Source organism: Scyliorhinus torazame, chromosome 6, assembly GCF_047496885.1.
Source record: "Scyliorhinus torazame isolate Kashiwa2021f chromosome 6, sScyTor2.1, whole genome shotgun sequence".
NCBI lineage: Eukaryota > Metazoa > Chordata > Chondrichthyes > Carcharhiniformes > Scyliorhinidae > Scyliorhinus > Scyliorhinus torazame.
This window is the reverse complement of record NC_092712.1, coordinates 63104046-63117368: the sequence shown is the minus strand read 5'-3', so window position 1 is coordinate 63117368 and position 13323 is coordinate 63104046. Positions and strand designations below refer to the sequence as shown.

The 13323-nt window shown below is 47.7% G+C and overlaps 1 protein-coding gene across 1 annotated transcript in view; it reads left to right on the top strand.

Moving 5' to 3' along the window:
• The window catches only part of adarb2 (adenosine deaminase RNA specific B2 (inactive)), a 1014773-nt gene that overhangs the window by 571756 nt on the left and 429694 nt on the right, over nucleotides 1-13323 (top strand). Inside the window, 1 exon segment of the mRNA XM_072508292.1 lies at nucleotides 10475-11427. Coding sequence (XP_072364393.1) covers nucleotides 10475-11427 — 953 coding nt within the window.

The following is a 13323-nucleotide window of genomic DNA, read 5'->3' as shown; positions in this document are numbered from 1 at the left end:
TCTGCTGAATGGAATGTTATTGGCAGATGAGTTGGGGGAAAGGAAGATCGCGGGTATTTACGGATGGCTGGTGGTCACAGGGAAAGTGCCAATAGAGGAGATTATGTGGAAGTGGGAGGAGGAGCTGTGCATGGAGTTGGGATGGAGGGTTTGGAGGGAGATTATGCACTGGGTGAATGCAACGTCATCCAGTGCTAGGATGAGCTTGGTACAGTTCAAAGTGGGGCATAGGGCTCATATGACCCTGGGATGAGCGGGTTCTTTCTAGAGGTAGAGGATAAGTGTGAGAGATGTGGAGGGCGACTGCCGACAAATCATGTGCACGTGTTTTGGCCATGCCCAAGATTGGTGGGGTTTTGGGGCCGATATCTGATGAACTATTGAAAATCGCAGGGGTGGAGATGTCACCAGGTACTCTGGTGGCGATCTTTGGGGTATCGGACCTTTTGCTGGGGAAGTGGGCCGATGTGGTGGCCTTCACCGCTCTGATTGCCCGTTGACGAATTCTACTAAAATGAAGGTCGGTAGAGCCAATGAGGGTGTTGTCATGGCTGGGAGATGTAGCAGAATCCTTTAGTTTGGAAGAGATTAGGTTCATCCTCGGGGCCGGAGGGGGCTTCTGGGTGGGATGGAGGTTGTTTGTGTCCTTGTTTGAGGACTTGTTTGTTGCCAGCGGGTAGGGGGGTGGGAGGGTATTAAGGGGAGAAAAAGGGAAAAGATGTCAAACTGTGAGGATTGTGTTATATTTTTGAAGGAGTTTGTGTTCATGTTTATGTATACTCTGGTTTGAATAAAAATATTTTTTAAGAATAGATGAGTTTTAAGGAGAGTCTTTGAAGAAGACATTGGGCTGGGTTCTCCGTTCGCCGACGTCAAAATCGCATTTGGCGATCGGCCGGAGAATCCACGTTTACGCTGGAATTGGGGCGGCGCCGTTTTTGCGGTGCTCCACCCCCTCAAAAACAGCACACCATATGGGTGGCCTCAGGACCCCACCTGAGGCCCTCCCCCGATGCTCCACCCACGATGGGCCGAATGCCCTACGGCGTCGCTCACACCGTTCCGGGACCTCGTGTGGTGGCTGCGGATTGTGTCCAGCGCCGCCACAGTTAGGGGGCAGCCGTTCCGCTGGCAGTGGGGGCTTCGGGGGGGGGGGCTGGGGGGACTGGTAGGGGGTGGTCCAGGGGTGGCGAGGCTGGTTCCAGGGGGGCAGCTTTTGGCAGGCCACGCGCGATCAGTGCAATGCTGCACGGCACGGCCGCCGCAGGCCGTCATTGTGTGCATGCGCGGCCACGGACCCAGCCATTCTCCATCTGTATCCGCAGATAAAACCGGGGGCTTTACAGTGCACGGCTGCTAGTCCCTCACAGGGCGGAGGATCGGTTGGGTCAGCGCCAACTTTCTGGTCGTAAGACCAGATGGATCCTGCGGACATAGCCTGCATTTGGTATTGTATAATGAGGAGGGATTAATTGATAATAATAATAATCTTTATTATTGTCATAAGTAGGCTTACATTAACACTGCAATGATGTTGCTGTGAAAATCCCCTAGTCGCCACACTCTGACGCCTGTTCAGGTACACAGAGGGAAAATTCAGAATGTCCAATTCACCTAATAAGTAGATCTTTCGGGACTTGTGGGAGGAAACTCAAGCAGACACGGGGAGAATGTGCAGACGCTGCACAGACACTGACCCAAACCAGGAATCGAACCTGGGTCCCTGGCGCTGTGAAGCAACAGTGCTAATCACTGTGCTACCATGCCTGGAACAAGAGGTCAGTCTCAGGACAAGGGATAGCAAATTTAAAAAGATATGAGGAGGAACTACTTCTCCAAAAGGATCGTGAGTCTGTGGAATTCGCTACCGCAGAGTGAGGTGGATGCTGGGACAGTGAGTAAAGTTAAGGAGTTAAACAGATTTTTAATTAGTAATGGATTGAAGGGTTACGGAGAATGTGCAGGATGGTGGAGTTGAGGATTAAGATGAGATCAGCCATGATTGTATTTGTAGAATACAACAGAATAGACGAAGGAACACACGGTAGGATAGGAATGAACAAAGGTTTATTTCGGTGTACACATTAATTACAAAGCAACAACTCCTTTCCCCAAAGGACCACCCTCGTCGACTTGCTCCCAGGTCTGGGATTTATACGGAGAGGTTCCCTTTTATTAGGGGGAAACTCTGTCCCCAATTACCAGGGGAGTTCATACTCTGTGGTAAAGGCGGGGAATCTTGTTGAGCAAAGTTATTGGACCCCGAGGAGGTCGTGATAGTATTAAACGGTGGAGCAGGCTCGAGAGGCTAAATTATTTTTTCCTGCTTCTAGTTCTGATGTTTAAGAAAGAACTATTCTGTCTAATTCCACCTTCCAGCACTTGGTCTGTAGCCCTGTCGGTAACAGCACCTTAAGCACAAATCTGATGTTCTTGATTAATAAGGGGATTTCTTGATTAATAAAGGATTATGGGAGAAGGCAGGAGAATGTGAATGAGGAACATAGCAGCCATTATTGAATGGCGGAGCAGACTCGATGGGCCAAATGGCTTAATTCTGCTCCTATATCTTATGGTCTTATAATCACAGCAAATAAACAACAGCAAATAAACACGTGGAATAACAGTGATGGTTAGATTCTCTTTCATAGAATCATAGAATCTCTTTCATTGAATTCCTACAGTGCAGAATGAGGGCCATTCGACCCATCGAGCCTGAAGCAACCACTGGAAAGAGCACCCGAACTATGCCCCACCCAACTTTGGACATTAAGGGACAATTTTTAGCATGGCCAATCCACCTGATCTGTATATTTTGGGACTGTGGGCGGAAACCGGAGCATCCGGAGGAAACCCATGCAGACACAGGGAGAATGTGCAAACTCCCAACAGTCACTCAATGTCGGAATCGAACCCGGATCTCTGGCATTGTGAGGCAATAGTTCTAATCATTGTGGTTCCGTCCGCCCTGTATCAAATCAATTCACTTCCATGCACTGATGCAAAATAAAGGCAACTCCACACTTTCCCACATCAATGGGTTGGTGGGTCATCTTACTCGACTTAAACAAGGGATTTCATTGCGCCCACCAGCATTTCAGTCTTTCTGAGCCTCCCTAAAGAATTAGCAGCACTTGCTTCGAAATCTAAGTGCCTATTTTTCCACTTTTCTCTCATTTCCCCATTTGTTTGTTGACAGACAAGGATCAAAGAACTTCCCAAAACCATGGGCGTGAGTTGTTTTTCAAATTACACAAGATAAATTGGCAATGTTTCGTCTCTGGGGAAGATGCATCCATTTCGGCTATTAGCTTTTTTTAAACTTGTGGGAGTCTGCTTTTCTTAAAATAAAAACCAACATTAAATGTAGCTCTGCTCTCAAAATCCCTTCTGCAGAAAAACCGTCAAAACATCGTGAAGCATGGCAGAATCCACATGTTATTCTCTCTCTCTCTCTTTGAGCACATCACCCACAATATTTCCATAAATGCTGCAAATGATCCATTTAAAAAGTAGGGGCGGGATTCTCTGACCCCGGCGACCAGAGAATCGGCACCAATCGGGGTCAATGCGACCCCCTGGCGATTTTCCCCGCGCGATGTGCCGAGTGCCCGCCAAGTTCGGCCGAGTCCCGCCGGCGTCGTTATCGTGTGGTCCTATCCGGTGGGACCTGGCCATTCATGTTGCATGGAGCGACCTGGGGGGGGGGTATCCGACCCTGGGGGGCGGCCTCCACGGTGGTCAGGCCCGCGATCGGGGCCTACCGATCGGCGGGTGGGCTTATCCCGGTGGGGGCCTATGTTTCTCCGTGCCGGGCCCCTGTCGGTCTCCACCATGTTGTGTCGGAGCCAGCGCAGAGATGGCAACCCACGCACATGTGCGAACTTACGCTGACCGTGGTGCGCATGTGCGAACTCGCGCTGGCCGTGACGCACATGCGCGGGCGAGCGCCGCCCGTGCTGATGCCCGTATCGGCAGCTGGAGCAGCGTGCGGCTCTCCAGTGCATTGCTGGCCCCCTGTGCAGCGCAGGATCGCTGATCCTCGGGGCCAGATGACGCCGTCGTAAAACGATCCGGTGTTTACGACGGCGTCAACACTTAGCCCCAGGATCGGAGCATCCCGCCCAGGATTCTTGCTGAAGCCTTTTGGTTGTCTATTTCCCTTTGTTTTCATTGTGTCACGTTGCTGTTGAGGAGATAGGCAGTCAGCCTCTTCCCAGAGCACCACCAGTGACCATTGAAGCGGGGCGATGCTTCAAGTGAAAGTTATGCTGACACTGACACTAAAAAGTAATCCAGTTACTCAGATTCTCGGGAATAAATGTCAAAATAGATTAAAATCATTGGGCTGAAGCAGGTTTACCAGCTGTTTGTGAGGAGTACGTCCTCTGGTCGTGAACGTGGCAGCACTGCAGTCGAAGTTTGGGAGCAAGTTGTACTTGGCTCTTCCAATCGGTGCAGCTGCCAATTGGCTCTGGCGTTGAAGATAGTTTGCAGACATGTCCACTTTCTTCATCAGTTGTTGGTTAATCTGCACCCAGACCTAAACACCGAAATGGAATATTTTGGCATCAGTGTCCACATCAGTTGGTTTAAGGCCAGCCGCCCAAAGGAATGCTCTGGGGATCTGGGTTCGAATCCCACCACGGTGCAATTTTAATTGAATGAAAATTTGAAATTAAAAGTCTATAAATTGTTGTAGCAATTGTCGTCAAAACCCATCTGCTTCACTGAAGTCCTTGGGGGAAGGAAATCTGCTGTCCTTACCCGATCTGCCTACGCATGTTTCCTGTTCCACAGCAATGTGGTTGATTCTGAAATTGGCCCAGCAAGCCACCCAAGGGCAATTAGGGATGGACAACAAATGCTAGCCCAGCCAGTGATGCTCACATCCCATAAATTAATTTTTTTTTAAAAATGGTCCAATATGGGCTGGAAGCTGGTGAACATTCTCTTGATGCTGCCTGAAATATACACCTTCACCCCTAGACTCAGAAATAGTAAGACCTCGGATGGGATTCTCCGGTCCTCCAGCCACCGTGTTTTTCGGCGGCGTGCCATTCGCTGGCAGTGCGATTCTCTACTCCCGCTGCTTGGCAATGGGATTTACCATTGGAGTCACCACATGCTCCAATGCAAACAATGCAATGCCTGCTGGCGGGAAAAGTGAATCACAACGGCCAAAGAATTCCGGCCCTCTTCTTTCACTGTGAGTTTTTCCACCTCGCATTCCAATTGAGTGAAATTGTCAATTTTTAAAAAAAATTTAGAGTACCTAATTCATTTTTTCCAGTTAAGGGGCAATTTAGCGTGGCCAATCCACCTAGCCTGCACATTTTTTTGGGTTGTGGGGGCGAAACCCACGCAGGCACGGGAAGAATGTGCAAACTCCACACGGACAGTGACCCAGAGCCGGGATCGAACCTGGGACCTCGGCACCGTGAGGCAGCAGGGCTAACCCACTGCGCCACCATGCTGCCTGTGAAATTGTCAATTTAATACCAATACATAGTTAAATGTAAAGATATAAGAATTAGGAGGAGTAGGCCATTCGGCCCCTTGAGCCTGTTTGGCCATTCAACTAAATCATGATTCTACTTCAACGCCATTTCCCCGCGCTATCCGAATATCCATTGATATCTTTAATATCTAGCAATCTATGTCTTAACTATACTCAACAACAGCCTCCACAGCCCTCTGGGGTAAAGAATTACAAAGTTCCTCCACCCGTTCAGTGAAGAAATTCCTTCTCATCTCAGTCCTAAATGGCCTACCTCTTATTCTGAGACTGCGACCCCTGACTCTAGAAACCCCCAGTGAGACAAACATCCTTTTTGCATCTACCCTGTCAAGCCCAGTAAGACTTTTGTATGCTTCAAAAAGATCACCTCTCATTCTTCTAAACTCACGTGAATGTCTCTCAATCTATCCTCATAGGACAATCCTGCCATCCCAGGAATCAGTCTGGCGAAACCGGACTGCACTCCCTCTATGGGAACTTTATCCTTCCTGAGATAAGGAGACCAAAACGGTGCACAATACTCTGGTTCAGTCTGACCAAGACTCTGTACAATGTCAGCAAGACATCTTTACTCCTGTACTCAATTCCACTTGCAATAGAGGCCAACAAATCATCTGCCTCCTTATTGCAACTGGATGTTAATTTTCAGTGACTTATAAACAAGGATAGCCAAGTCCCTTCGGACACAAACATTTGGAATCTTTCACTGATAGCTCCAATGCACTCAGCACTCGAGTCTGTCCCAATTGTCAAACAGTTTATTGATTTAACGCCAGCGGGGAGAAGAACGTTGGGCTGACCATGTGCTTCTCCAGCGCACAAAGGAAAAAACACCCGCTCTTATACTATACTCAGCCCATCCCTGCTGGGTATAATCCAATCATAACGGTTATTGATTGCATACATCCTACCTAATTTCAATGAAATTAGCAATTTAGGAATGATGGGGCTGCATGATCATCTCTTGGACAGTGAAAGTCCCTCCCTCTCATGATGTTTACCAGATGCCTGATCAATTGTCCTTGGGTATTCCTTGCACATCACAGAGCTCAGAGTCCCTTAATCTTCTCTTTCCTTCCTTGCTAGCACTCTGTTTTAATTATTGTAGAGTGCAGCTGCGAGCCTACACGATAAGGAAGGCCCTGCTGAGCCAGTTAAATGTCTGTGAATCAGTGCAGGAATGTGGTCAAGTTAGTCAGGCCCCAGAATGCCTGACATTTATCATAGAATTTACAGTGCAGAAGGAGGCCTTTCAGCCCATTGAGTCTGCACTGGCTCTTTGAAAGAGCACCCGACCCAAGCCCACATCTCCACCCTATCCCCATAACCCAGTAACCCCACCCAACACTAAGGGCAATTTTGGACACTAAGGGCAATTTAGCATGGCCAATCCACCTAACCTGCACATCTTTGGACTGTGGGAGGAAACCGGAGCACCCGGAGGAAACCCACGCACACACGGGGAGAACGTGCAGACTCCGCACAGTTACCCAAGCCAGGAATCGAACCTGGGACCCTGGAGCTGTGAAGCAATTGTGCTAACCACTATTCTACCGTGCTGCCCCATTTAGTTAGTAGTCCATTTTGATTAACATATTTCTTAATAGGTATGCCTTATGGTTGCTTTAGCCTTGGCTCACTTGAACACTCACCATTTAAGAAATACTCTGCATTTCTGATTTTCCTACCAAAGTGAATAACTTCACATTTTTCCACATTATATTTCATCTGCCATGTTCTTGCCCACTCACTTAGCCTGTCTCTTTGCATTTTCCTCACAGCTCACATCCTCAGTCATGGATATAGCATGTGAATAGCTGGGGCCCGATCACCGATCCTTGTGGTACCCCATTAGTCAGAGGCTGCCAACCTGAGAATGACGCAAACAAAAACAGAAAATACTGGACAATCTCAGCAGGTCTGACAACATCTGTGGAGAGAGAAGGGAGCTAACGTTTCGAATCTGGTTGACTCTTTGAATGACCCATTTATTAGCACAGTGGTTAGCACAGTTTCTTCACAGCTCCAGAGTCCCAGGTTCAATTCCCTACTTGGGTCACTGTCTGTGCGCAGTCTGCACATTCTCCCCATGTCTGTGTGGGTTTCCTCCGGATGCTCCGGTTTCCTCCCACAGTCCAAAGATGTGCAGGTTAGCTGGATTGACCACGCTAAATTGCCCTTAGTGTCCAAAAAGGTTAGGTGGGGTTCCTGGGTTACGGGGATAGGATGGAGGTGTGGGGTGTTCTTTCCAAGGGTTGAAGACTCGATGGGCCGAATGGCCTCCTTCTGCACTGTAAAGTCTATGTCTATTCCACTCTCTCATTTCTGTCCATTAACCAATTCTCAGTCCATGCCAGTATATTACCCACCAATACCATATGTTCCAATTTTTTCTTACAACCTTTTGTGTGGGACCTTATCAAAAGCCTTTGCCGTAGACCGAAGAGGGGTCAGACTGAAGCGGCCTAGGATTGCTCACATGGGGACCCTTATAGCGAGAGCAGAGAGGAGGTATCTATCCCATTTGTTTTGCCAGTATTCCAAACTATATGTTCCAATGTGTTAACTATGTTCATAGCAAATTACTGTAGATGCTGAAATCTGCAATAAAAACAGAAAATCCTGGAAAATCTCAGCAGGTCTGACAGCATCTGTGGAGAGAGAGAACGGAGCTATCGTTTCGAGTGTGGATGACAAAGAACCATCCAGACTCAAAACGTTAGCTCTGTTGGTATGTTACTGTGCTTCACATCCAGATCCTTCAAGTAGTTTAACAGCCCCTGGTTACTAACTCACCACACCAAATGCTCTTTACTACTATCACCATTTTTTCCTGAGATCCCAAGTGTCTTTAAAAATGCAAAGAATGAAAATTGGATTGAAGTCTGGTGCATGGGGCCCAGGTGAAGAATAGGAACAGAAAAAAAAAATGGCTGCAGTCCATCTGCCCAGTCACAAAAATACCTGTCAATTCATCCCATTAATAAGAATGATGGAAAGTACAAGTCCAGGATAGACTGCTGAACATTCCGGCCCAGGTTTCTAGTCTGAGGTAACCACAGAGGCAGAGGATCACACTTCTTAGTCAGTGAGAGAGGCTGAGGTGTGATGGGAAGAGAAAACATTAGCGCTAGTCAGCACAATAATTGTTAACCTGTGTGTGAGTTTAATCCATCATCAGTATGTACCTTACTGTTTTAGATTGCGAGGTGTGGCAAGAATTTGAAACATAACGCTGAAAACTTTACTTTGCTGCCCATATATCTCATCTGATTCTGCCTCATCCTATTTTTCTGATCATATGCATGTGAAAGACACTGTATAAATGCAAAGGTTTATTGTTATATTTTTAATTTAAAATTAACCAATTTATTCACAGAAACTCCTTCCCTAACAGCACTACAGATGTAGCGTAACCACATGGACTGCAGCGTTCAAGGCAGCTCACCACCACTTTCTAAAGGGTAATTAGGGATGGCAGTCAAAGCTGGCCTAGCCAGCGGCACTCGAATCTCACAAATATGCTTCTTTCCTTCTTCAGTGCTCTGCCCGAAGAGCACCACTGCTCCACCATGGGTAGGGCAAGGAGGCAGGTCCCGAATCCACCCCAGCCAGAATGGGAGAGGTCCAACTCCCAACTCCATGCTGTTGGCGCCAATCTCATCCACACCAACCATGGGAACCAAATGGTCCCCCCCAACTTTTTGCATGCAAGTTGTAGTCTGGAGCCATGGATAGTGCTGGTAGAAGATCCAATTTACTTTCCATCGCATGACTGACCAGGAATCTCTCCCATTCCTAACACTAGTATATGTTGGAAGGATTTGCAGATTGGTACTCAAATCTGTTTGGTCGCACTGTGAACACACCTTTCTTGGCCATCAAGCCCTCGAGTGGGACTCAAACACAAAGCTTAGGGCTCAGAAACAGGGACGCTACCCACTGCATCACAATACCTCCCATATCCCATGAATTAGTTTGAAAAAGCTTTGTCTCGGTAGAGAGATGTTCAGATTCCTAACAAAGAAATAGGAGTGTGCCTGGACCGTAGCGTGTGTGAGATCACAGCACACAAGAGGTCTACTATTACCATCCCCAGTTCAGGATACTGTACAGCTACATATCTGGGGCAGGTTTAGCACAGTGGGCTAAACAGCTGGCTTGTAACGCGGAACAATGCCAGCAGCGTGGGTTCAATTCCCGTACCGGCCTCCCCGAACAGGCACTGGAATGTGGCGACAAGGGGCTTTTCACAGTAATTTCATTGAAGCCTACTTATGACAATAAGCGATTATTATTATTAGGGAGTAGAAATGTGCAACGGATTATAGAGGTGTAGAGTCTGAGCACAACAATAACTAATGGCACCGAACCGGTGGAAAACCTACTGGAGATTGGGAAGATGGTGGTGTCACGATATTGTCACTGGACTAATAATCCAGAGACCCATGCCAATACTCTGGGGAGATGGGTTCACATCCCACCACGGCAGCTGGTGGAATTTAAATTCAGTTAATAAATCTGGGATATAAAGCTAGTCTAATGGAGACCATGTGAACAATCAGCGATTGCTGGTGCCCTTCAGGGAAGGAGATCTGGCATCCTTACCTGGCCTACTATATGTCTCCAACCGCACAGCAATGCGATTGGCTCTGAACTGCCCCCTCCAAAATGGCCTGACAACCTACTCAGTTCAAGAGGCAATTAGGGATGGGTAACAAGTGGTGGCCCTGCCAACCACGCTCACATCCCGTGAAAGAATAAAGGGGGGGATGGAAAGAACTGTGAATTTGTAAAAGCTAATAAACAGGGGAGAGCAGCTGATACTGTGGAACCACACGTTACAAAGTTCCACTTCACTCGGAATGGAAGGAATGTGGTACGGTTTAAAAGGAGGTTGAGAAATGCAGGTGTTGATTGCAGTAACTGTACCATCTCCTTGTGTTTTAACAGGCACCAGTAGTGTAGAGGTAAAAGAGAACCGCAATGTGGGCAATTTATCGCTGGAGGATCACACACGGCCGTCCAGTGACCGGCAGATCTTCCGCTGTTCCGACGTTGCTGCAAGCGGCGCACCTGGCCTGAACAGGAAAAGGCCGCTGGAGGAAGGGAATAACGGGCACATGCACCCCAAGGTACAGCTGAGATGTAAGAAGCTGTCGTGGTCAGTGACACCAAAGAATGCCCTGGTGCAGCTGAACGAACTGAAGCCAGGGTTACAGTACAAGATGGTCTCCCAGACTGGGCCTGTGCACGCGCCCATCTTCGCCATCGGCGTGGAAGTGAATGGCTTGCTGTTCGAGGGCACGGGGCCCACCAAAAAGAAAGCAAAGATGAGGGCTGCGGAGATGGCCCTGCAATCCTTTGTGCAGTTCCCAAATGCCTCCCAGGCGCACTTGGCCATGGGAAACTGCGTAAACCCCAGCGCAGATTTCACGTCCGACCAGGCCGACTTCCCCAACACACTGTTCAAAGAGTTTGAGCCCTCGACTCAGGGTGACGCCTCGCCTTGCTGCAGCCCTGCTGAAAACGAATTGCTCCACAGCGGCTGCAGACATGGGCGATTACTCTGCCACACGTTGGATTTAATGGTCCAAGCCAAACAAAACAAGCACAAGATGCCGTTCCCAGCGGCAAGCAGGAAGAATCCAGTCGAGATGTTAAATGAGCTGCGTCCGGGACTGAGGTATGTGTGCCTCTCGGAGACTGTGGAGAAGCATGTCAAGAGCTTTGTGATGGCAGTAAGGGTTGATGGGAGAATGTTTGAAGGCTCGGGACGCAGCAAGAAGCTGGCGAAAGCCCAAACGGCACAGGCTGCTCTTCAGACTCTCTTTAACATCCAGCCAGTACCCAGCGGAAAGCCTTGTCACATGCCTGGCAGGAATAAATGTCCTCATTTACCACAGGTGAGAATTGCCTGCCAGCTATTGGCACACCTCAGAAATTTCGCACCAAATTGTTGGCCGACCTTAGGTGACCTTCATTTACACAGATTGGTAGGCGGGAGAGAAATGGTGTGAAGTCATTGCGAGGTGCTGAGCACATTTGAACCTATCTTGTATTTGCAATAGCCTAGTAAATTAATGAAAGTTGAATTCTCTGCAGTAGAATTATGTTTTTTCATACAGAGTTTGAAGTCCCATTTTCAATGAAACAATAGAATGAATATGCAACATATGTCGACATTTTTGAGGGGTAACAATTATAATTTCTATGAATATATAACATTCATATATATATTAGGCACATATATAGATCTAATATTCCTCAATATTTATTTCAGTAATTAGTTTTATAAGTAGGAATTAGTCTCTCTCTCTCTCTATTTATATATTTATATGTTAATTCCTATACATACTAATTCTGATATATATATACCAAAATCATTGAAATAAGTACAGGGAAATATTAGGGGTGGCAAGGTGACACAGTGGTTAGCACTGCTGCCTCACAGCACCAGGGACCCGGGTTCAGTTCCGGCCTCGGGTTACTGTCTGTGTGGAGTTGGCACTTTCTTCCCATGTCTGCGTGGGCTTCGTCCGGGTGCTCCAGTTTCCTCCTACAGTCCAAAGATGTGCAGGTTTGGTGGATTGGCCATGATAAATTGCGCCTTAGTGTTCAAAAGGTTAGGTGGGGTTAATGGGTTGCAGGGAAAGGGTGGGGGTGTGGACCTAGGTCGGGTGCTCTTTCAGAGGGTCGGTGCAGACTCGATGGGCCAAATGGCCTCCTTCTGCACTATAGGGATTCAATGGATTCCAGATTACTAAAGGCTTTTTCATGCAAGTGGCCAGTAATATAAGTTTATTTTTCTTTTAAAGAATAGGACCTTAAAAGAAGTGTCCAGTTCCCCAGCAGTTATTTTGAGGGCAGACGATGGCATTGAACAGTTCAGCACTGCCTGGAAATGACATCAGAGCTGGTAGGTGGGAATGGAAATTGGGGGAGCAAACTGTTGCCATGGAAATGGAGCAGCCACCCTGGTATAAACTGCAGTGGCCAGGGTGGGGCAGGGAGTGATTGCAAAACCAACACTGGTTGGGCAGGGAGAGGAAAGACCATGGTTGGGTGTGCCCAAGAGTTAATTGAAGAGGACCCTGAAGAGTACTCCTGCTCCTTCAGGTCACTGTGGATTGCTTTACAAATTAAAACCTGCACTTCTTCTGGTTACTCTGTCACCCCTTCCTTGGTCCCATGGGCAGCTTGGCCATTTGAGCCTATCCCGAGTCTCAGTAAAAATGCCATTATGGTACTGTGACTTTTGCACCTCAATTGAGGACCACCTGTAGCCCGAAGTTCAAGCCACTTGATAATTGGCCAAGGTAAATTGCTATCAGGCAGGAATGGCAAGATTAAGGCCCACCGAGTCACCTCACCTCACTTCATTTTAATCCCTCAGTTAAATTCAGTTCCGCTTTCTGCCCTTTTCCCTAATCCATGTAAATCCAGCTCTGTTTCAAGAAGGTTGAAGGTTTCCCCAGACTGACAGTTATAAAGGCTAAAAGTGGATCAAACTGGTAGTCATCAGTCAGGTGCTAGAACGGAGAACTCTCAGGCAAGACTGAACAGTGTTGCACTCTTTTCTCGCGAGAAATGAAGGCTGAGAGGTGGCCTGGGGGAGAGACCTGTAAATTTATGGAAGAGTTTGATAGGGTAGGCGCAGAACGGATGTCCGTTTGGAGGTCCAAAACCTAGGGCTGTAAACTTAACATGGTCTTAATAAATCCAAAAAGGAATTCAGAAGAAAATTCTTTCCTCAGAATGTGGAACATGCTGCTGCAAAGTATGGTTACGATGAATAGCAC